The 23,975-nt window shown below is 45.2% G+C and overlaps 1 protein-coding gene across 4 annotated transcripts in view; it reads left to right on the top strand.

The window, feature by feature from the left end:
- Positions 1–23,975, top strand: part of ABLIM3 (actin binding LIM protein family member 3) — a 123,107-nt gene that overhangs the window by 34,463 nt on the left and 64,669 nt on the right. For all 4 annotated transcript variants that reach the window (XM_056124369.1, XM_056124367.1, XM_056124368.1 and 1 more), the window contains exon 3: positions 17,269–17,406. In XM_056124369.1, coding sequence (XP_055980344.1) covers positions 17,269–17,406 — 138 coding nt within the window. The remainder of the gene's footprint in view (positions 1–17,268; positions 17,407–23,975) is intronic.

The following is a 23,975-nucleotide window of genomic DNA, read 5'->3' as shown; positions in this document are numbered from 1 at the left end:
TTGGCAATGCTGAACTGAGTACATACTGATGCCAGGTCTTGGATGTCACATCAGAAATGATGATCAAGTGGATGATGATGAAGGTGGTGGTGATGAATATCAATAATATTATTGCCCCCTGTTCCATCTCGAAATTTCCTTTGGAGTAGAAAATGTGTTTACTCTGTTTCTTCTATTCCCACACTGTTTAGCTTCATTTTAATTTCCTGTTGCTTTCATCTAATAGATCTAAAAAGTTAACATTTTAATATGCAATCAGTTAAACTTTTATTTTGTGGGGGGAACCACATCCAGTGTTTCTCAGGGCTCACTTCTGGCTCTGTACTCAGGAAACACTCTTGACAGGACTCAAGCTACTATGAGGTACAAGGGTTTGAACCTGGGTGAGCCATTGGAAGATTACCACCCTACTCACTGTGCAATTTCTTCAGCCCAGTGAGCAATTATTAAGGAGACGTTTTTCTTTTGTACTTGCAGCACACCTGACTTTAGAGATCATTTGTTTTTACTTTCTGCTTCAGCATGTGTAGGTGCCTAAAGGATAATTCCACACTGAATCCACAAAGCTGGAGAGAATATTCAAGGTCTTTGTGGTTCTATCTAAATTTTAGGGGTTTTCTGGGGTTGTAATTTCTTTTAAAATACCATTGTGCTTTTTAATAGGAATTGCATTGAGTCGATATATTGCTATTTTGACTCAGTTTTCTCTTCCATGAATATGGACTATTTTTTCCATCCATCATTTTATAAATTGTATGGACCTTTCACCTCCTTTGTCACATGTATTCCCAGGTATTTTATTATTTTATGTGATATTTTTTTAAAATTATTTTCCTCTCACTCATTGTTTGCATATTGGAATGCCACAAATTTTTGTGTTTCACTTTTGTAATATTTACCCTACTCATTTATTGTTTCTAGTAGTTTTTAAAGGAATTTTTAGGGTGGTGTGTGTGTACATGTACTATAATAAAATTTATTATTAAACAGTAAATGCATTCACCCCATTTAACAGAGGGGGAACTGAGGCTTAGTGACATGGCCCTTTGCTAACCTAAGGGAAATAGGGCCAGTTGGAGCTTAGGTAGGACAGTTCCACAACCTGTCCTCTTCATCTCAGAGGAACTACTCCTTCAGGCCCCAGAAAGAAATGAAACTGTTTTTCTGTGAATGTTAAGGCCTTTTTGTTTTGTTTTGTCTTGTTTTGAATCTCACTCGGTAGTGCTCAAGGCTTACTCCTGGCTCTAAACTCAGGGATCAGGGGTCACTCCTTGCTGGCTTGGGAACCATATGGGGTGCCAGAACTTGAACCTGGGTCGGCCACGTGCAAGCCAAGCTCCTTACCAACTGTACTATCACTCTGTCCCCTGAAGGGTAAAGCTTTGATTTACCACTTCCCTGCGGAATGCAGTCTGTTGCTTTGAGTTGTGAGTCCTTCAATGAGGGTTCATCTGTATGAACCCACTCTTCATCCTTGTGTGAGCACTGGTAGACATCTTTGAGGCTACATCTGTTTGGCCCCAATCCATATGTCCACAGTTTCAACTATACCTCTCAGAAGAGCTTTGAATCTTAGTTCCCCCACTGGCAAAACTGTGAGGCCAAACATGAATTCCCAGTAAAACTTATTGTCAGAAGTTGTCATGAGTCATATGTGACTACTTGATCACAGAAATGCAATTAAATGAGGAACAGAAACTTTAATTTATTTAACTTAAATTTACATGACTGAACAATCAGCCAGCTCATGGTTAACACAAACCTAGTGTGATCTTTATAAGTTCTATTATCTCAGGTGTGCATTTTTTTTTCATGGTGGTGGCAATCCATAGCAAATTCCAAAATCAATGTATCAGGTTGAAAACACAAATTATAAATGCAGTGACATCAAATACTATAATGGAATGGAATAGAAAAAGAAAAATATCTTGTGAACTCAGACTAATTTTTGTTTGTGAAACCTTTGTTTCACATGCTAGTAAACTTAGTCACATTTTTTGACTTGAAATGGTTTTCTTTCGGTGGATCATGGTCAAAAACAGTTTGAAAAGAGCCAGAGGACTAGAACAGTAGCTGGAGAACTAGTTCTTGCCTTGCATGCAGCCAACTCAGGTTCAATCCTCAGTATCTCATAGGTCCCTCAAGCCTGCCAGGTGGTGATCCCTGTGCACAGAGGCAGCAGTAACCCTTAAGCATTGTGAGGGTGTGGCTCAAAAACTGAAAGAAAAAAGAAAGACACAAAGTTCTGCTTTCCCCTGGCAATGTCACTGAGCCCTTGAGAGTGTGGTGCTCCCTTCTGGGCACTCCCTGGCCTCGCCCAGGTGCATCGGTTCTTTCGGATGCTGCAGGCATGTGGGACAACCATGGGACAAGTGCTTGGGAGTGACTCTGTGGTCATCTGTCTGGGTACAGACACCTAGCTGCTGGCCCTCAGCCCCAGTCCAGCTCCCGCAGACCATGCTCCTGAGCACCTGCGTGCAATCCTCTGCAGCCTGGCAGCTTTCCCCCTTGAGATGGTCCAGTCATGACAGCTCTGTCCCAGCCAGCAGGTGCCCTTAGTTCTATTTTCCCCTGAGTTTGCCTGCCTGGTCCCTAGAGCGTTTTGTGTCAAAACTGTTTCCTTATCTTTCATATGAGCTGAGCGGAAGCTGAGAGGTCATCAAATGCAGCCCTCATATTCAGAGAGGGGAAAGATGGTCCTCAGTGGGGAGAGGTGCCTCCTACCCAAGACTTTGCAAAAAGCAAATGGCAGCATAAAATGGTGAAAATGGGGTCAAAGTGAGAGAGAGAGAGAGAGAGAGAGAGAGAGAGAGACAGAGAGAGAGAGACAGAGAGAGAGACAGAGAGAGACAGAGACAGAGGGATAGAGAGAGACAGAGAGAGAGGGAGAGAGTATGTAGAGGGGTTGAGGCACTTCTTGCATGACCCTGGTTCAAATCCCCAGCATCACAGCATCACGTATGTTCCCCTAAACATTGCCAGGAGTGAGCCCTGAGCACAGAACCAGGAGTAAGCTCTGAGCACCCAAAATCAACAGAGTGAGACCCAAAATCCAAAGCATAAAACAAAACAAAAAGACAAAAAATAGGAAACAATAACTCTCTTCATTAGGGGAGGGAGGGAAGGAGATAAGGGAGGGAGGGAGGGAGGGAGGGAGGGAGGGAGGGAGGGAGGGAGGGAGGGAGGGAGGGAGGGAGGAAGAGATGGAGGGAGGGAGGGCGGGGGCAGGCCAGCAGAGGGCTGGCATACTGACTTCATGAGCCAGGCTTGATTTCTGGGAGAGGCCCTCTGGTGTCACCACTTCATGGAACCTTCTAGTGACTGGATATCCATCATGGGGAGCCCTGTTGAATTTTGAGCCATAGACTAGCCCTTTAAAAGCACCAAAGAGAGACCCTTTTGCCTTCTGAGAATTGAGAGAGTACAAGGTAGCTTCGAGAATATTCTCACTTGCATTTTCTACACATAAGGATTGTGGAGATTCTGAGTGAGCTCCCCTCTCTAGGCCTCTGAACTGCGTCTATGAAAGTAGGAATGGGTGGCCAAGATGTGGCAGAGTACCCTTGTATTCATGTGTGTATGTGAGTGTGTGTGTGTGTGTGTGTGTGTGTGTGTGTGTGTGTTGGGGGGGAGGGAGATCACAAGTAGGTGCCATGTGCATATGCAAAAGGTACCTGGGAGTCTTCACCAAACCCACCCCACCCCCAGGCTCTTCTGAGCTGAACAAACAAGCAAATGAATATGAGACAGATTCATAGGCTGAACAGGTCCACATTTAATGATATGCATTGTTGAATTTCGTTGGCAGAAAATTCTAAAGTAAATAGAGTGAGCTAGAGATTTATAGCTCTGCTAAAAGGCCAAAGATATCATATGATAAAACCTTGTCACTGTGCCTTAAGATACATTTCTCAGATTAAAAAAAAAAAAGTGGTTTCTGGGGTTGAAAAGATAGGACAGGGTTTAAGGTGCTTGTGTTGATGTGGCTGACCCGACTTCCATTCCCAGCACTGGTATATGGTGTTCTGAGGTCACTCTCGGGCACAGTTCCCCAACAGCTGCCAGGAATGACCCTGAGCACCACTGGATGTGACAAAAAAATAATAATAATTTTAATAAAGTGGTTTCTGGAGATGTCCCTAAATCTAAGTAATCTTTCTTGGAGCTGGAGAGATAATACAGTGGTTAGGGTGTTTGATTTGCAATGGCTGACCGAGGTTTGATGCACAGCACCCCATATGATCTCCAGGAATGATCCCTGAGCACAGAGCTGGAAGTAAACCCTGAGTTCTGCTAGGTGTGGCCTAAAAGCTAACAAACAAATACTAGAAATCTTTCTTCAGAGGTTTGAAGGGCCTCCGCAAACCAAACTGTCACACACTGGCAAAGGCTACTTCACTTACTTAACAATTTTTCGACTTGAGGAGATCCTGTCTAACCCCTGTAGGGGTGATGCATCCTACATCCTTCCCTCTCTGCTCCATAGCTGTGAGTTCCAGGCGAGGATCACAACTCAGCTACCTCTAGGCTCCCTGCTGTGCAGGAGAGGAGCTATGCCAGACAGAAGAGGTAGCAACCATGGAGATGTGGAAAGATCGAAAAACAAACACCAAGCAGCCCAGAGAACGCATGTGTGGGAGCCTTGGCCAATGCCTGCCATCCCTGGTCTCAGGGATTTCCCTGAACAACCAGGAGGTCACCCTGTGTTTGCATTCCATGCGTGGTTTGCAACAGGAATCAGCATAACCCAGAGGTCATTTCATCATTTCTAGAAAAGATTTATAGCTTAAAAAAAAAAAGAGGGGCTAGAGCTACAACACAGCGGGTAGGGCGTTTGCCTTGCACTCGGCCAACCCGGGTTTGATTCCCAGCATCCCATATGGTCCCCTGAGCACCACCAGGAGTAATTCCTGGAGTAATGAGCCAGGAGTAACCCAGTAACCCCTGTGCATCACCCAAAAAGCAAACAAAAGAAAAAAAGAAATTTCTAGACTAGGTGTTTTCTGTCCCCTTCTCTCTACTACTGAAAACCCCAAAATCAAGGGAGGCTGAGTGAGAACTGATGCTCCTTGGATTTCCCCACAGGCTCAGGACTGCCCAGCTCTGAGGAAGCAAACATTGTGAATATTGGAGCCTGTCTCAGCGGCCTGGGGACAGAGACACTCAGAGTGCCAAGACAATTGTCACTTCCTGAGTTCCCCTATTTCCAACATGGTTTCCTAGGCCCAGATGAAAACCAATTAGTGCTTTTTTGTTTTGTTTTGTTTTTTGTTTCTTGTTTTTTGTTTTTGGGTTTTTTTTTTTTTCAGATAAGCTGGGAAGGGCACTGCAGGCTATATGGGCAGCCTGGCCATCTTCTGGGCTGCCTCTCACAGGGGAGACAAGGAGAGATAGGACCTATTTGCGAAGGCACCCTCACCCCAAGGCCTCCCCCACTCCAGGAAAGGAAGGAGATATGGACCTGGACCCAAGGCTGCCTGTGTGAATCCTGCCTCTGACATTCCCGAGTGCAGTACTGGCAAGTGAATGCATCTCTCCAAGCTGCCCCAAGTGAGCAGTGGGCATCTCAGGGGTGCTTTCAAGAATCAGATGAGATGGGGCCAGAGCAATAGTACAACAGGTAGGGGAAAGCACTGGTCTCGCATGCAGCAAACTCAAGTTCAATGCCTGGTACTCCAAAGGGTCCTCCAAACCCCGCCTGGAGTGATTCCCTGAGTGTAGAGTCATGAGTAAGCCCTGAGCATCACTGGGTGTGCAAAACCAACAAAAAGTATTAAAAATCAATGTCTTTATGATTTATTACCAGAAATTGTTTCTGTGTAGACCTGTTTTATGTACCCAGGGTTGTGTAAATTTTTCAGGCACAAAGGGACTGAATTGGCAAAGGTTTAAGAAATCCTAGTGGAGGGGCTGGAGCGATAGCATAGTGCATAGGGCATTTGCCTTGCACACGGCCGACCCGGGTTCTATTCCCACCATCTCACATGGTCCCCAGCACAGCCAGGAGTAATTCCTGAGTGCATGAGCCAGGAGTAACCCCTGTGTGTGGCTGATTCAGGAGTAACCCCTGTGCATCACCAGCTGTGACCCAAAAAGCAAAAACAAAAAAAGAAATCCTAGTGGAGAGTAAGAGAGAGAGCAGAGCTGATTAACAGGGCCCCCCATGCACACCCCAGAGTGGGGAAACGCCTACCAGCAGACCCGTCAATCCCTGCTTCATCCTCAGCTCTGTGCACCGCATTGTTAGAACCCCTGGACCAAGTGCAGCAAGATGATCTTTTAAAAACTTGAACTGGTATCTCCTCCCCCAAGCCCTTTCATCTTCCCTCTGTTCCATGAGTCAGGCCTGGGGGCCGGGATGGGCCACAGAGAGCAAAAACAAAAGGGGTCACTTCCTGGATTTTGAATCTCAAAGGTCTGTGCCCTACGCACAGGAAGGACTCATGACAAAGCTGGATATTCTGGAGAGAGTTTCAATGAGCAAGAGTAGAAAGACTCCTTTAGCAGAAAGCGATGGGCCCAGTACACATGTCGGCACTGACAAGAGAAACCATGCTGAATCCTAAGAAAAATGAATGGAGTCATTTGTGTGTGTGTGTCTCCAAGTCTTTTATGGAATGATCAGAAGTCTTAGGTGGGGTACTCTGTTTAGTTTTCCAACCTTAGATTGGCATCGAGAAATGTGAATTCTGTGGCTTGCTGTCTGCTCTGGGTTTGCAGAGACTCCGCTCTCTTCGTCCCCAGAGAATCTGTCTCTCAACCTTCTCTGTGGCTGCACGGGAAGGGCACTGCGGGTCTAGCCCAGGTCTCCCTGGGACCAGCAGTAGAGGTGCGCCTGGTAGGTGGACGCACTCGCCTGTGATCTCAGCACAGTTCTGTAGACAGACCACGCCTGGACTAGGTAACCAGCTCTGCACCAAGATCATTGAACACACTGACAAGCAGAGGGTGGCAGAAGGAAATTCTGTTGCAGCAAAGGTTTTACAGCAGAGCATGGTCTGGGGGTGACAGACGGTGTGACAGTCCCACTGATGCAGGAAACTGGGACCCGGCCGAGGCCATCTGTGCAGGAACCGGGGCTCCCAGGGGGCTCCTACTCCTACTCGGCTGCAGCTGCCAGCCCCCGAGAAGCTTGCCTTGCACAGGCACCTGCCAGGCCATGCCTGCCCACACCCAGGGCCCTGCTCAGGGCTGCCAACCCCTGCCCAGACCAGCAATCCCAGCCTCTTTCTCCTCCGTGGAGGCAAAATCTCACCTCCCCGACCACAGTCTGTGCTCTGCTCTCCCCTGCTACCCTCTGAGTTCTATGCTGCAATCTTTGCTCAGTTGAATAGATGGGTTTAAGATACCATATTGGGGCTGGAGCAATAGCACAGCAGGTAGGGTGTTTGCCTCGCACGCGGCTGACCTGGGTTCTATTCCCAGCATCCCATATGGTCCCCTGAGCACCGCCAGGAGTAATTCCTGAGTGCAGAGCCAGGTGTGGCCCAAAAAGAAAAAAATAATCATATCAATGTTACACATTAGTGTAGTATATATCATAGATTGTATCAACATCAACATTATAGGTTGATATAGAATAAAATTTATTTTTAACCTGCTGAGTAGCACTGTAGCACTGTCCTCCCGCTGTTCATCGATTTGCTCAAGCGGGCCCAGTAATGTCTCCATTGTGAGACTTGTTGTACTGTGTTTGACATATCGAATATGTCACGGGGAACTTGCTAGTAATCGATGAATAATTGTTCTTAGGATTTGTATTGATTATGCAATGCCAGGAATCAAACCTAGGGCCCTGCATATGCAAAGCCTGTGTTTTTCCACTGGGCTACAACCCCAGCCTGAATGATTGCTAATGAATGAGGAGAAGTGAGTGCCATTAGTCTCCCCAAGCCTGCTTTCCTCCAGAAATTAGTTCCACTAGTACTTTATTATGGCAGAAAGTGAAGGTTGGTGGTGAGAATCCAGGTTCTAGAGTCAGAGGGCCTGAATTCTGATCCTGCCTCTTCCACTTACTGTGTGACCTTGAACAAACGATCCACCTCTCTGAGCGTCAGTTCCTTCAAGGAATCTGCAGATATGGGTAATAGCATCCCTTCCTGAGCTAGGAAAACTCCATGCGGCAGCAAATATAGATTGCTGAGCACAGCTGACCTTGAGGGACCACATTTAATACCATCCCTTGTCCTTCCAGGCCTTTTCTTTGCATCTACCCCTTTTCTTGCTTCAAGCATGGCTTCCATTCCAAACTCGTCACCATGTTTCTGCCTCCTGAAACTCTGCCCTCCCAGTCCATTCATGTACCCTAACGCTGAACCTCGCCAATGACTCTCGCTTTATGGTGTGTTCGCCCTTGGGGACTCTGCCCCCTCCCCTGGGCCCAGAGGCTCTCCACCAGCCCAGCCCACCCTCTAGGTTCGCCTTCTCATTCATCCATTTTTAAGTCCAAGTTATCCTAGAAGAGATACACCAGTGTTCAGAGGCGTGCCGAAGTTTCTGTATGAGGTCAACCTCTTCTCCCTCTCAGACTGAGCTTTGGTTCCTTCTGAGTGAACCCATTGCACCAGATTCACTCATTCCATGGTTATTGAGCCCTTGAGTGTACCTACATTACGGGTGCTTTGACTAGTACGCTGTCCCGCTGTCCCGCTGTCCTGGCCAGTTTCCCAGAGCCTCTCTGCTCCCAGGTACTCACACGCACAAGTGAGCAAGGTGTAATGACGGGAGGTGACACATGCGTGACCCTGAGGGGTTACTAAAAGCAGCTCTCACTGTCTTCCTCTCCAAGTTTCCAGAAAACAAATTACTCACTGGTTCTAAGTAAGCACACACAGCAAATGCACTCACACATCCCCCTGGAAACTGCAGATGTGCCCAAAATACACCGCCCCCGAGATAACATAGATCATAGCCTCCATTGCCACAACAGGAAACACCCAATTCACACATTCCTCTGCAGGATGTATCAGAAGCATGTCAGCCACCCACCTCTGCGGCCCACAGGAACCTAAACAAAGGGACACTGGGGGTATGGGGGGTGCAAACATGGCAGATGGGCAGAGGACCAAGGATTTTTCTGTTTGGTGTGGTTTTGATTTTTCCTTGGCAGTCAGCAGGGAGAGAAAACCAGAGAACTTAGATCAAAACTGGATCCAAACATAGCTTTGATAATATTGGGGCAAAGATCTGTAACAAGCTGGGAGGGGTGATTTAGAAAGAGCAAGAGACAAGGGGATGGAACAAGGAGTAGTACAGTGGTTAGGAAATTTGCCTTGCAAGGCACGAGTTCGATGCCTGGCATCCCAAATAGTCCCCTGAGCACTGACAGGAGTAATTTCTGAGCGCAGAGCCAGGAGTAACCCCTGAGCATTGCCAAGTGTGACCCAAAAATAGGAAGGAAGGAAGGAAGGAAGGAAGGAAGGAAGGAAGGAAGGAAGGAAGGAAGGAAGGAAAGAAGGAGAGAAGAAGGGAGGGAGGGAGAAAGGGAGGGATGGAAGGAAGGAGGAAGGAAGGAAGGAAGGAAGGAAGGAAGGAAGGAAGGAAGGAAGGAAGGTTTGAGGTAGGAGTACAAGACTTTAAAGAGTACAAAGCTTTACTGTTAGGTCATACTTAGACTTACTGAGCCAAGCAGTGTATGAGCACCTTTATATCACTGAAGGAATTGAATACTCACTGACCGTGTCTGCAGTTAGAAACCAGCAAACTGAGGTCAGTTCTCGGAGCTGGGGTGGTCGTCAGCCAGAGGCTCTGATCTAAACCCCTCTCAATTCAGGACTCCCCGCGACCTTCTCCACAGACCCCCACACCAGCTTCTCAGGTGGCTCAGCTTCTCTCTGTGAGGGCTGGGCCGAACGCTTGGGTTTCCTCCTTGGTGTTTAGCGAATACCGGTGAACACGCACGCGGTACTTTGGCTCTAATGAGGCCCTGGGGAGCTGGCATGTCACAGCAGCTGCACTGGTTGTTTTCCCGGGCCTGGGCTGTTGCAAGTTCGTTGCTGAATCAGTTGATTCCCTGCTTGATGTTCACCGTTCTGCCACAGCACCACTGTTTTTATCACACTTCCAGCCAATGATTCACAGTTGTTATACTGTCTCCAAGTCAATTTTGTCACTCTTTTAATTACACCCCAGTCTGGAATAGTGCTTTTCCTCTTTAAAGGCTCTTTTAAAGACCTCTCCTTTAGAATGTGGGAGCATTTTTATCTACAAAGCCAATGACCCTCAGGGTGGAAATAATGAAGCAGGCACCGCCTAGGTGAAGGCAATGGAACTGAGGTCCTGTTGGTGAGAGGAAACGTGCCCCAGTCTGCTTTAGAAGAGACACAACGTAGATTCATTTAAATTGTGAAGCTAGCTAGTGGAGTTGGGAGGGTGGGGGGGGAGAAGGTAGCTCAGAAAAGGACACACAGGCCAGAATTCCTGGGTAATTTCTTTTTCCCCTTCCCCACCCTTGCTTGTCATTGTTGTTGCTGTTTCTGCATCACCGGAGAAGGGCGCACTTGCCTGTGGTGCTCACACACTTCAACTGTGCCACACTGCATTCAGTCTGGGTGTGAGAACTTGCGGCCTCATCACACTCATTCTTCCAAGGTAGATGCAATTCCTGGGCCCAGAAGCCCATCTTTCAATTTTTTTTTTAAATTCACAGGGTTTGTCAGTGTACAGATTGTTACAACATGCCAGTCAACCAAAAGCTTATATTCGATAGACTGGGAACACCTGTAAAAACGATTAGAAGCTGCCCCAAAAGCCTCCATCCCTCTCAGAGAGAGCCCTGCAAGCTCCCCGAGAGTATCCCATCCGCACGGCAGTCTGGCAAGCTACCCGTGGCATGTTTGATCTGCCAAAAACAGTAACAATAACGGGTATCATTCCCCTCACCCTGAAAGAGCCCCCAATACACCACTGGGATACATTATCATGCGACAAGGACGAATGGAGAGGTTACTGGTGCCCGCTCGAACAAATCGATGAACAATGGGATGACAAGTGATCAAGTGAATTCACCGTGAGATATACAGTTACACAATTGTTCATGATTGAGTTTCAGTCGTACAATGTTCCAACACTCATCCCTTCACCAGTGCACATTTCCCGCCACCCATGTCCCAGTTTTAATAGGATGGAATTTTAGAAATCATTCTGCCCAATCTCAGTGACGGAGGTGATCAAATAGTCACTTTGTTGTTTGCTCCAGCAGTTAAAAATGATCTCTGCAGTATTGGGGAAGTTTTACTTGCATGTTTAGTTGTGGGATTGAGGTGGGTTTTCCCTAATCGTAAACAATGTGGCACATACGGATGTTGACTTACCATGAAGCACACCTGAAACCTATATAGGAAGCTATAATGCAGCGTTCCTTCCATTTAAAGCATTTTAAAGATCTATTTTTCCCTAGAACCCTAGAGAATTGTGTATGTGTATGAAAGAGGGCTTCATACCTTAGATCCCTGATTTTTTCACTTGATGACATTAGCCAGCTGGTTTTTCTGTCTTAAAAATGATTCTAATTGCCAATGCCAACTAATTTTTTCTTGCTTTAATTCTTGGAACGATTGAGATTGCTCATTTGTTCAGTCTCACGGTGTCTGAAGTTTGTAATATGGGAAAATGCCACATACTCATTTCACTGCTTGGAATCTTTTGTTTCAAGATTATATTCATATGTATGTCCTTGGTTCGTACTGCAAATTTTTTTTCTCTTTACAAAGGAACAATGTAAGTCTGAGATGGAGTTCCTGAGTTAATTTATGCATGTCATTTTCATAGAAATAGAAGTCATCCAGGTTTACTGTTTTAATTGCCCTGTCTTCATGCCTGGTGTCCCATTTTGAAATGATAAGGCTGCAATGTCCAATATGGTGATCGATAGCCCCATGTGGTTACTTAAATGCAAATGTGTATTAATTAAAATAAAGTTAATTAAAAATACATGACCCCTGTCACACTAGTCACATTTCTGGTGCCCAGTAGAACATATAGTCAGTGATTCTATATTGCACATAATAAATATAGAACATTTACCTCCTATTGAATTTTTGACTGGAGCGATAGCACAGTGGTTAGGGCGTTTGCCTTGCACGTGGCCGACCAGGGTTCGATTCCTCCGTCCCTCTCGGAGAGCCTCGCAAGCTACCCATAGTATCCCGCCCACAGGGCAGAGGCTGGCAAGCTTCCCATGGTGTATTAGATACCAAAAACAGTAACAACAAGTCTCACAATGGAGATGTTACTGGTGCCATCTGGAGAAAATCAATGAACAACCAGAGGACAGTGCTACAGTGTTACATATGTTGTTAAGAAGAAAAGACTCTTACATTCAGTTTTATACTCACACAGAGGATGAGGCTAAATAAGGCTGCTACTTTAATTTTCTAAGGAAACAAAATGTTTTTGGAAGTGAGGTGGCATATCCAAGGATTGCTTCCCAATACTCCTGGAGTTTCTGTGGTTCTCTCTGAATTAGGAGAAGTCTGATCACACCTATAAGCTCTACTCTTACTATGCTGCAGTACGAATCTTATCTTTTGTATCTCAGTGTGATCAATAGTTTGGAAGAACGTTTACCAACAATTCATGCACTTCTGCTTATGGGACTGTTTGCAAACAGCAGAAACTGGTTTCGCTCAGCCATACTAGGCAACGTTCTCAGCCTGAATGCAGGAGAATTGGGGCTGAGGGCTCCATCAGAGGCACAGAGAGCCACCTGCCCAACCCAGCGCCTCGCTCTGATTTCATGCCTTTATATCTGGGTACTGCAAAGACTGAGCTCTGACTAAAGATCATGATTACAAATCCTTTCTCCTCTCAGATTGAAAAAATCAAGACAGGAGAAAATCTAACTGATCTTGAAGTTGATTCTTGAACAATGAGGTGGGTTGAATTAGAAGAGGTATGTGAGGATCTGTGTGTGGTTCTGGAGAGACTCTTGCATCAAGAGTGATGATTCTACTATTAGCTTTTTTTAAATTTTATAACCCTCAGCTTTGTTCCCCTTGACAGTAGTACACAAGATCTACACCTTCCTCACAAATTAGGAAAGCAGGAGAGTGAAGTATTTTCTCATGGCCACTAAACAAGAATCAAAAAGGAAGCAAAGGAGATAGAACTAAAGAAAATATTCTTGGGCTGGAGCGATAGCACAGCGGGTAGTGTGTTTGTCTTGCACGCGGCTGCCCCGGGTTCGATTCCCAACATCCCATATGGTCCCCTGAGCACTGCCAGGAGTGAGTCCTGAATGCAGAGCCAGGAGTAACCCCTGTGTATCGCCGGTTTGACCCAAAAGGCAAAAAAAAGAAAAAAAGAAAAAAGAAAAGAAAATATTCTTGGATACTCTGAGAGTAGTGAGACAGATTGCTACCAGCTATAAGGACAGGGTGAGGGGTAAGACACTAATGAATGTTGGTGGTACACTTGGGTCACTTTTTGAAGTACTACTGAATGAGAACTAACTTTTGTTAAACTTGGGGGTGCCTCCTCTAACAGTGCTCAAAGAAGTCTAGAGGTCGTTGGCATCTCCAGTGGTTTGGACCTGAAGTAACTCTGGCCCAGTGGTTCTGGGGTTGGGGAGCAGGTAGTGCTAAGCTTCAAAATTAGATTCTCATGCATGCAAGGGAAGTATTTCAGCTCTTTGAGATGTTCCAGCCTCCTCGCCCAAAATCCTCTCTCCCGCAATTTAATTTTGGTCTTAAATTCAACACAAGATTGAAAGCAAAAATTTTAAATAAACAAACAAACAAAAACCAGACTTGATTATAGAACATGCACTCCATGAGAGAGGATTACCATCTCCTGCATTGGGCAGCAAAGTGGTTGGAAGCAGCCTGCTAGACCTCAGTCTGCTCCTGAACCTACAGCACACTTACGATCCAGAAACTCTCAGTGAAGATCATCAGATGTCGGGCTTCCCTGTTGTTTGTCTTCAAAAAGAGGACAAATCACCTAGGTCCACTGGGCAGATAAGTTAGATCATCTTTGAGAATCAAAAGAAAGTCTAGATTAATATGCATAACAGACACAAATTTATTTTCATTTGTGATACAGGGGATCAAACCCTGTTCCTCATACATGTCAAGCTGTGTGATCACTGACACAAATTCTATAATTATAGAAAAATATTAGGTTGCAGCTGTATCAGTGTGCTCCACTTATAGAACATGTTAAAGGCTAGGAAAACAGAAATTCTTCCTCACTTAAGATAAATTCTAATTTGGGTTAGCTCAGCACTCTACTCCAGGACTCCTCCATCAGGAATTCAGGCGGCTACATTCAGCGCACCCTCCACCCTTCAGCGCAAGCTCTGGCTGCTTACTGGCCTGGGGGAAAGGCAATATGACAGATCAAATTCTGGCTCTGAAGCCTTCCAATTGGAAAGGGCACATGCAATTTCTGTTCACATTTCATTGCCAATCACATCACCATATGCAGTCCTTCGTGTGCCTGAAATACACGGTTCAAATTTCAGTGAACAGACATGACCCCTCGTGGGATAGTTCCCACTGGGTCGAGAAGCCCTTGAACTAGACCAGGTAGATTGCTAAATTTCTGAGCAGGTCAAGGTTGCTGTGTGTCCAGGGTAGCTGATTGTATGCCCATTCTCAAGTTTAGCCAGTATGTTGATAAGTATAAGCCATAGAGACATTCCAATGTCATTGGTTGCTTTTATTTCTGGTCGGGTTAAGAGTGAGCCTTTTCCTAACAGAGTACCAACACACATTGAGGGAATTGAGTGAGTCTCTCCCATTGTCCCTAGAAACTTTATTGAAGAGGGAATATTTGATTGCTCAGTGGCATGATGATCTCAGTGCTTATATCGAATGAGATGCACCAGACAGCCACCACTTCTAGGTCCTTCTAGGAAGGTGTCTATTATTATTAAATATCAGATGGCAAGATTTTAGAATGTTTCAGGGAAAAGAGATGAGAAAAGACATGAGAAAGTCTAGCCAGTGGCAAGAGAACCTGTGAGTCGTGGGGGGCAGGGGGAGAGAAGTTTGGGACACGGGTGGCGAGACGCTGACAATGTGGTGGGGGATGTTAAGTCAGAACATTATTTGCAGGAAGCACTAGCGTTAATGGTATTGTAAACTACAGCACCTAAATAAAAACTGATGGAAAGGAAAAGAGAACTGACTCAACGAAGCTCAGTCTAGTAGCTTCTGCAGTTCTCAATCAAGGTGAGGGTCATTGTGGAGAAAAAGAAAGAAATGAGAAAAATCTAAGCAAGAAAGCAAGAGACTCCATAGACTTGTGGAGCTCTGAAGCATCATCAGAAGCTGACCATGAATCCTGGGATGTATGAACTCCTTCACAAACTCCACCAACTCTTTTCGAATGGCATAGATTGGGCATTTGTAAATCTCCTGCAAAGTGCCATCCAGGCTGCTTTATGACAAGTACCCTGTCAAGCTTCCTCCAACCACAGTGCATTCTACTGTATTGCATTTACAGAAAGTCTGTGCAGGCACTGACCACTCTTGTTTTATAGTGCTGGGGAAACCAGGGAGAAGTGACTTTTTAAATTTTTTTTTAATTTTGTTTTATTTTTAATTTATGCTTACAGTAATTTATTGCATTCAGTATTCTAACACCAATCCCACCACCATTACACCTTCCCACCAGCTTTATTTCGAATTTTCCCAACTACCACCAAAGCCTGTCTCAATAGCACTCCCTAAATAATTTATTTTTTATTGCTTATTGTGAATAATACACTAAAAATGATGGGGCTTGAGCAATAGCACAGCGGGTAGGGCATTTGCCTTGCACACGGCTGACTGGGGTTTGATTCCCAGCATCCCATATGGTCCCTTGAGTACCACCAGGGGTAATTCCTGAGCGCAGAGCCAGGAGTAACCCCTGTGCATCACCAGGTATAACCCAAAAAGAAAAAAAAATGATCAAAAAAGTTTTTTTAGAAGAAAGTATGTGAGGATTGTTAATATCTCACCCTGGAGTCAACTAGAGATTATAACATGTTTTTATAGATTGAAACTTGTGTGCTAATATCAATGGTAACTGTCCTCCCGTTGTTCATCGATTTGCTCGAGCGGGCCCAGTAACGTCTCCATTGTGAGACTTCTTGTTACTGTGTTTGGCATATTGAATACTCTCAGTAGCTTGCCAGGCTCTCCCAAGAAGGGTGGAGGAATCGAACCCGGCTTGGCCAGGCTGGCTGCATGCAAGACAAACGCCCTACCGCTGTGCTATCACTCCAGCCCTGTGTTTATATATATATATATATGTATGTATATATATATATACACATATATATTAGGAGGGAGCTTGACAGGGCACTTGCCATATTTTTTAAAATTGAGATTCATTGCCTTCCATTGTGGTGTACTACTGCTGGTACACCAGTGGTGTAGAGTATGAAATTTTGCACAGCCAGGAGCATGACTGCATTCATACATTCTTAAATTTAAAATAGAGTCATACAGGTGGACTTCAATTTTTAACTGGATAGTGACTTGAGGTCTTGAGGCATCTCTGCAGCTTGCTGATCTCTTCCAAGTCTCTGGATCATGGCTGTTAATGAGCCGATGTGGCACCAGAGGCAGTTTGTGGGTATGACTGTCAGGCTCTTGGAAGAACGGAGAAGGGGGAGATCACCCAATCTTGTGAGATCCTGGAGATTTTGGTCACAAATCCCACATACCGGGTTTTTCCTCAGATTCATTCTCATTGTGAGAAAATTCTAATGCATGAGGATTGTTCCAAGTCTGTGGAGATCAGCTGTGAGCATGCGATGATGAGTACTGGAGGTTTTCATCTGCCAGGGCTTGTTTTGGCAGGTGGTGCGCTCACCCGCCCACCTTTGGGGTGCCCCAGATGAGAAGGAGAAATAACCTACAGACTCTCTGTTTCTTTGAAACCCGTATGATTACAAGACCCAGATTCCCTTTGCAAAGTTGGAGAACTGATTTGGATCCAGAGATTGCCTAAGAAGTGGTGTTTCTAGAGTACTTGCCTTGAAATGCTCTAAAGCCTCCTTTTTCTTCATCCATAAATTTGGCCTCTAATACAAGGGAAGGTCATATCATGTTCACACACATTTGCTGCTCAAGGAGAGTTTAGGACTCACATCTTAATGCCGTTTGCCTTCTAAGGATGCCTCATCATGGCATACTTAGTCTGATTAAGTATTGAAGGTATTTTTGCTAATCATTTCCACCCTTTCTACTTTTTCATCCAGTTGTGGTTGCCCTAGTGTCAGACTTAAAATAAGGGCCTTCGGGATGCTAATCTCTTTGTTTCTTTCCACAGTTCCTTATCAACAGAACCCTTACAATCCCCGGGGCAGTTCCAACGTCATACATTGCTACCGATGTGGAGACACGTGCAAGGGGGAAGTGGTTCGTGTCCACAATAACCACTTCCACATCAGATGCTTCACCTGCCAAGGTAGGAGGCCCAGTTTCCCAGCTCCCTTCTGAGATTCGTGTCCCCCTGGAACAGTGGGCAGACCACACAATGACCATGAAGACACCTAAAGAGACTTGCCTGGAACCTGTTACAAGACTACTCCCCCAAATCAGTGTGGAGAGGGAGAGAAGTGTTGATATTGGAGGGGGGCAGGGAAGAGCTTGGATGACCATAAAGTGATAATTGGCCCAAAAGGAAAGGCAGTACTGTGAGCTTACCTCCCATGTGGAAAAATCCCCCTTTGGGTGCTAATGTACATAAAGTGAGCTCATGGAAGAGCCTGCTTTCCTGGCTTGGTCTGGCACTGTATTGAGTACCTGTTCAAAGGATGTGATGACCCTCCAGTGTTAAGGTTCTTAAGGGTTAGAGTTAAGGTTAGAAGTTGACTCAGGTTATAAATTAGGGTTAGGGTTAGACCGTTGACTTAGATTACAAGTTGACTTAGTACCTTGGGAGCACATGGCGGTGGCTTAGCACTTGTTCCCACTCATCTTTGATGCATGAAGAGCGCCCAGACCCAGACAAGCTAAGAGTTTCTGAGAAGGGTAACTGGCAGCCAGAAGGAAGACCTTCAGCCCTTCCAGCTCCACTCACGGTATTTTTTTTTTAGTTGAACCACCGTGAGATTCAGTTACAAAGTCTTCATGTTTGGGATTCAGCAATACAATGATCAAACACCCATCCCTCCACCAGTGCAAACTTTCCACCTCCAATGTCCCCATTATCCCCACCCCCATCCCAGTCCTCACCCTGCCTCTATGGCAGATAATTTATCAGATACTCTCTCTTTACTTTGGGGCATTGTATTTTGCTTGAATTTTCCCACCACCATTCAAGCCTCCCTACCAGGAGCAACGCTAAATCATTTATTTTCCATAACATGAGAGGTTGCACAGCAGCATAAGCGGCTGCACACTTCTGAAATTCTAAGATTGTAAATGGTTGGGTTCCAGCGATATCTCTGCAGGGAACTAATCCATTTTGGGATTCAGTTGGGAGTTTCTGGACCAGGGCTGTTGGTGCGCCAAGATGGCACCCAGAGGCAGGTTGTGGGCATGACATCCGGCACCAAGAGCGGACAGGAAGCTGGAGTGGGACTGCCCATCTCCACTGCCGCCATGCAGTTTGGAGACTTAGTTCTGGAACCCACATACCCGGGCCTTGCATGTGTAAGCTCATGGTCACGGGAATTCCATCTGGAGAAGGCTAGAGTCTTCATGGTACTCTTTCCACATTTCTGGTCCCATGAAGTTAGTCCTCTTCAGAACTGATTTCACACTGTGTTGTCATCATGACAGATTAATTCGATGAGCAAATGCCCAGAACAGTTCCTAATTCTGACAGCTGGAGCCTGAACCACATTCTTATTAACACAGCACTGTACTGTAGCACTGTCGTATCATTGTTCATCTATTTGCTCGAGCAGGCACCAGTAATGTCTCCATTGTGAGACTTGTTACTGTTTTTGCATATCGAATACACCATGGGGAGCTTGCCAGGCTCTGCCGTGAGGGCGTGATACTCTCAGTAGCTTGCTGGGCTGTCCGAGAGGGGCAGAGGAATCAAACCCGGGTCGGCCATATGCAAGGCAAATGCCCTACCCTCTGTGCTATCGGTTCAGCCCCTTATTAGCATAATTGATATGAAAGTAGTTTCCTGAAGCGCCACCCCACAACATGGACATAGACTGACCTTAAGGCCAATTGAAAGTCCTTTTTATTTACAGAGCTGCTTCCAGCATTTTGCTCAGTCATCTTCCTTGGTTTGCTGATGGAAACTCACATGAGATACATTTTGTTGTTGTTGTTTTGTTTTGTTTTGGGGACCACATTTGGCAGTGTTCAGGACTTACTCCTATTTCTGCATTCAGGGATCACAAATGGCAGGGTTTGGGGAACTATATGGGTACCAGGGATTGAGCCCACATGCAAGGCAAGTGCCTTGCCTGCTGTACTATCTGTCCAGCACTGGGATACATGTTAATTGATATGATAATTTCTTATTGAGACTTTGCAAGCCTCTTTAGTTAAGCAAGTTTAGTTAAGCAAGTTACCCTGCAAGTGTACCATAGGTGTTGCCATCTTTACGAAAGGTAAAGGCAATAAAATTGTGGGAAGGAGGTTTGAATTCTGATCATGCAGTTATATTCTACAGAGAGTGTATTGGTTACCTTTTGCTTTCTCCAAAATTTAATGTCTGAAAAACATTTTTTTAGCTCTTGATTCTCTGGATCGGCTGGGTAGTTCCACTGGCCCAAGCCGCTAACTCCCTGCTGGCCTCATTATGATGATGGAGTGTTCAGTGGGCAGTGTTGGCAAGCTCTTGACCTAAGTGCCTCCATATGGCTTCTCATCCTCTCACAGCCTGGCTTGAGCCTTTTTGTGTGGCCTGAGAGTTCCAAGCACAACAAGAAAGCAGGCTTCAGTAAGCAGCTGGTGTCCGGCTTGAACATGTCCTGTTGGCCAACACAAGTCAAATAGACAACCCAAATATAGAAGCTTGAAGAAATAAACTTTGCCTTTTATAAACACGAACAAAAAAATTCAGTAGTATGAATATGGAGAAGGCAAGAATTTGGCCCATTTTTGCCAATCTATATTGGGGAAATTATAGATTCTCTTTCAATGGACTTAAAGGGGAAACAGTCTTATTTTTCTGACTAATTTCATGCCAACTTGCCTGGAGGGAAAACAAATGGGAGGATTTTGTTTCTAGGAATAACCAGTATAGAGACTGAGCTATCTTGTTGCTTTAGAGATCTAAGACCAATATGAATTTTTTTATTTGTTTATTTTTGGTCTGGGACTCAGGATCAGGGCCTCACATATGCAGGCATGTTCTTTATCACTGAGTCATATCTCTGGTCCTACGAATTTCTTTTAATATGAGATGCTCTACTAACATGAAAAGAAAGAGTCTAGAAAGGTTAAAAAAATATGAAAGCAAGAATCCTGGTGACTTACAATGGCCAAGTTAATCCAGTGGTTTATGCTGAACCTGAGTGATCTGAGCTTTTCCTCCATGGCTACATAAATCATGAAGAACAGGAGGCAAAGCCTGGTCAAAATGAGACTCAAAATAAAAAAAACAAAACTAAGTCTATATGCTAAAATTCTAAAACTCCTCCAAAAAATATAGGAGTGAACTAAATTCAAAAGAATTGAAAACATTATGTCCACGCAAAAATGTGTGCATTAATGTTCGAAGTACTGTTATTCACAATCATCAAAATTTTCTCAATAGAAAGGAATGAGATACCATATATGCTCCATGCGGGTGAACTTTGAAAACACACATGTCCCCAAAACATAGAATAAGATTGTCAAATTCCAGTAATAGCCATGAAAAATTCAAAATCACAAGAAATTCAAGGAGACCAAGGAAATAACTCAAGTGGCAGAGTAAAGTCTAGCGCATGGCAGACCCTGAGTTTTCCCTAACACCTCATGCCACACCCAACCCACACCTCCAGAATAATCACAATGAGATTTCACACCCAACATGTTGACTTCATATAAGGAATCAGCTGTTGATGATGATGTAAACCCATGAGGTTTGTTGGTGGAACTGTGAATGGGGAAAAAGTCTTGGGGAAATAGACATCAGCTTACAAATACAAGGATGTTCAAAGCAACATTTCTAAAAGAGAGAACAACTTCAGGCAGCTCAGATGTCCCTCAGCAGAAGACTAGGTCATTTGTGATATTGTTGGACAAGAGAATATAGCCCGGCAGTGAAAATGAATGAAATGCAGTTACAGGCATGGACAGGAGTGGAGCTTGGAAACAACATCAGTGAAGCGAGCTGATAAGAGTAAATGTCATGTGTTTCCATCAGCATGAAGTTCAAATGAAGGCAAGACAGAACATTATGTTATCTAGGGATGTATCATAGGGGATAAAACTGTAAAGAAAAGTGAGCAGCTGAGAGCCACAGGGCTTGAACAGCGTGGGGAGGGGCTGCCATTAGGGAAAGACAGATGGGCTTCGCAGGAGCTGGAAATGTGCTTGCGAGCAAATTTAGCACTGGAAGCAGGGAGTGTATCTCATTGTTTTGTAAATTCTCTCTAGCTATTTTATACATCTTTGCCTCTGCAATGTATTTCACAAGTGTTTCATGAATCATTATCTCTCTCCGGGGTCCATCTAAACTTCTTGATTTTTGACATTTCATAAATTGAAATGTCATTCAACCTTGTTTGAAATGTGGAAAATCAACAGAATTACATGACGGAGTGCTGGACTCTTAGATCCGAATGTGTGCTCAGTTACTATCTAGTGCCTCACTTTATGAACGAGGCAGCAGGGCTGCAAAGAGGTGAAGTCACACAAAGTCACACAGCTCCTGAGGAGCCTCAGAGAATGGGGAACAAAGGCCTAGGTGCAAGGCTTCTTGTGGTGTGACGGTGGATTCATTATGGCTATTTCAGAGAATATCTAACTTTGACAATCCAAATGATTTACTTGGGGGGGGGGGAGGAAAAGAAAAAGGGGAACAGACATATTCTTCTTTCTCTGCACAGAATAGCAACTGTGGGCTGGAGCGTTGGTACAGCGGGTAGGATGTTTGCCTTGCACGCGGCCGATCCGGGTTTGATTCCCAGCATCCCATATGGTTCCCAGAGCACCGCCAGGAGTAATTCCTGAGTGCAAAACCAGGAGTAACCCCTGTGCATCACCGGGTGTAACCCAGAAAAAGCAAACAAAATTAAATAAGTAAATAAAATAGAATAGCAATTGTGCACCATTCATTCCCCACCTCTCTTGAAGGGCCTCTCCTGTTACTCGAGTGCACAGCTCTACTCAGCCTCACACACATGTACGGGGCTCGCCTGGCTTCTCTTCCATTCCTGTGCTTCCCACTGTAATTCCAGGAACTCCTACGATTCTTATCAGCCTTGACATCCTTTCTACGAAAAACTTCCTCCTCCGCTCCTTGGGGAAAAGGGAGGAACTGATTGTTCCAAGTTTTCTTTGGGCCTCCTGGTCTGGCTCCACTGAGAGGGGTAGACTGGGGTGCAGAGGGAGGCGGAGTTGGCCTGAGGAAACAACGGAGAGAAAAGAAGGGAAAAAACAGGATCTGCTTCCAATGAGGTGGTAGGCCATGACCTGGCTCATTCCACAGCCATGAAGTCAATGGATCTGCCACCTGCACAGCCCAGAACAGCCTGTACTCTCACCTTGACTGCCCTCCACACCAGGCATTGTTGGAGGGGATCATTTTCCATGAACCCTGGTGGAAGATGAACCCTTCTCCAACTCTTAATTCCAACTCCACTCATGTGCCCTGCCTCCCTCTCCCCTTAGGGTGGTCTCCAAGGTTGCTCAGCTCTGGCACACACTGAGTCTAAATTGTTTAAGCACTAGTACACCCTGAAGGAAGCGTGCCTTTGCCCCCAACTCTTAGGATGTGGGCGTCAGATGAATAGCTCAGTCATTTAGTTTTATCAGCTTCTTCATTTTGCATTGAAATGTCTAGGACAAGAGGGCCAGACTCCTTATGAGCCAAATGGCTAATGGTAGTGACCAGAACCCTGATGATTTGCCCTGAGACCTCTGGTCTCTGCTGCCCTGGGTAATGCCCCAATTTCTGTGTCCGTCAGAGCTCCTTCTCTTTTCTCAGTGTTGCTCTTTGGGCCTGCCTCTGGTCTGCATTCACCCAGAAATCCCTTCTGCTCTTCTTTGTGTATTGATGATTTTTTTTTGTGATAGTCTAGGTAACATGGTTATAATAGTATACACATGCTAGTCTCAATACATAGAGTTGCTGTACCCCACCTCCATCAAAATACCCAAAACCTTCCTCTCTGTCCCTGAATCCCCCTTCAGTCCTCTTTCTTATTTTTAACCCAGCTGCTTTTGTAGAACATTTCCTCCTAAAGATGAGGTTGAGTTTGTCAACAGGGTTCTATCACCTGGCCCTGGCTAGAACTTACACCATGGCTGCTTGGTTTCTCCGACAAGGGTCATGTTTGAAAAAGCTGGCTGCCAACTACGCCTTGGGAACTTGGGATGTGAAACCAGATGGCCTGGTTTTCAGTATAAGCAGGAGTTGTGGTTCCCAGAGCACTGGTTTATGATGCCCTGGTTAGTTGCTTTAGTCCCACAAGTGGGAAGTATGGGAATTAAGTCCAATTCTCCATCACCTGGAGAATGCAGACTCAGAGCAAGAGTGGGGAGGTGGCCCCAGGTTTGGATGGGCTCTCAGGTGACCCTCCTGTGGCTACTCATCTGCCCTTTCCCAGATAACCATCCCTGCCTTAGCTGGATCAATACCGCAGTACTGCTGGTGGCCCTTAGAAACATCCAATCTCTTGGAAGATACTTTGCCTCTCTCTGCTTTGCACATATGGTGTCAGTTTCATAACTTCATTCTCAGAGGGAAATTTCATTTCCCACATTTATAAGATCTTTGGGAGGAGGAGTTAGAATCAGTGTTTCACGCACCTGCAATTATATCCATAGACTCTCCTATTGTGTAGCTTAGATGCCATCATATTGTTCTCAAGGTTATCCCAAAAGATCTTATGGAAGTCCTTATCCAGTCAC

This window comes from Sorex fumeus, unplaced genomic scaffold, assembly GCF_029834395.1.
Source record: "Sorex fumeus unplaced genomic scaffold, SorFum_2.1 ptg000051l, whole genome shotgun sequence".
Taxonomy (NCBI): domain Eukaryota; kingdom Metazoa; phylum Chordata; class Mammalia; order Eulipotyphla; family Soricidae; genus Sorex; species Sorex fumeus.
Note: the sequence above shows the minus strand (reverse complement) of the source record. Positions and strands in the feature narration are given on the sequence as shown.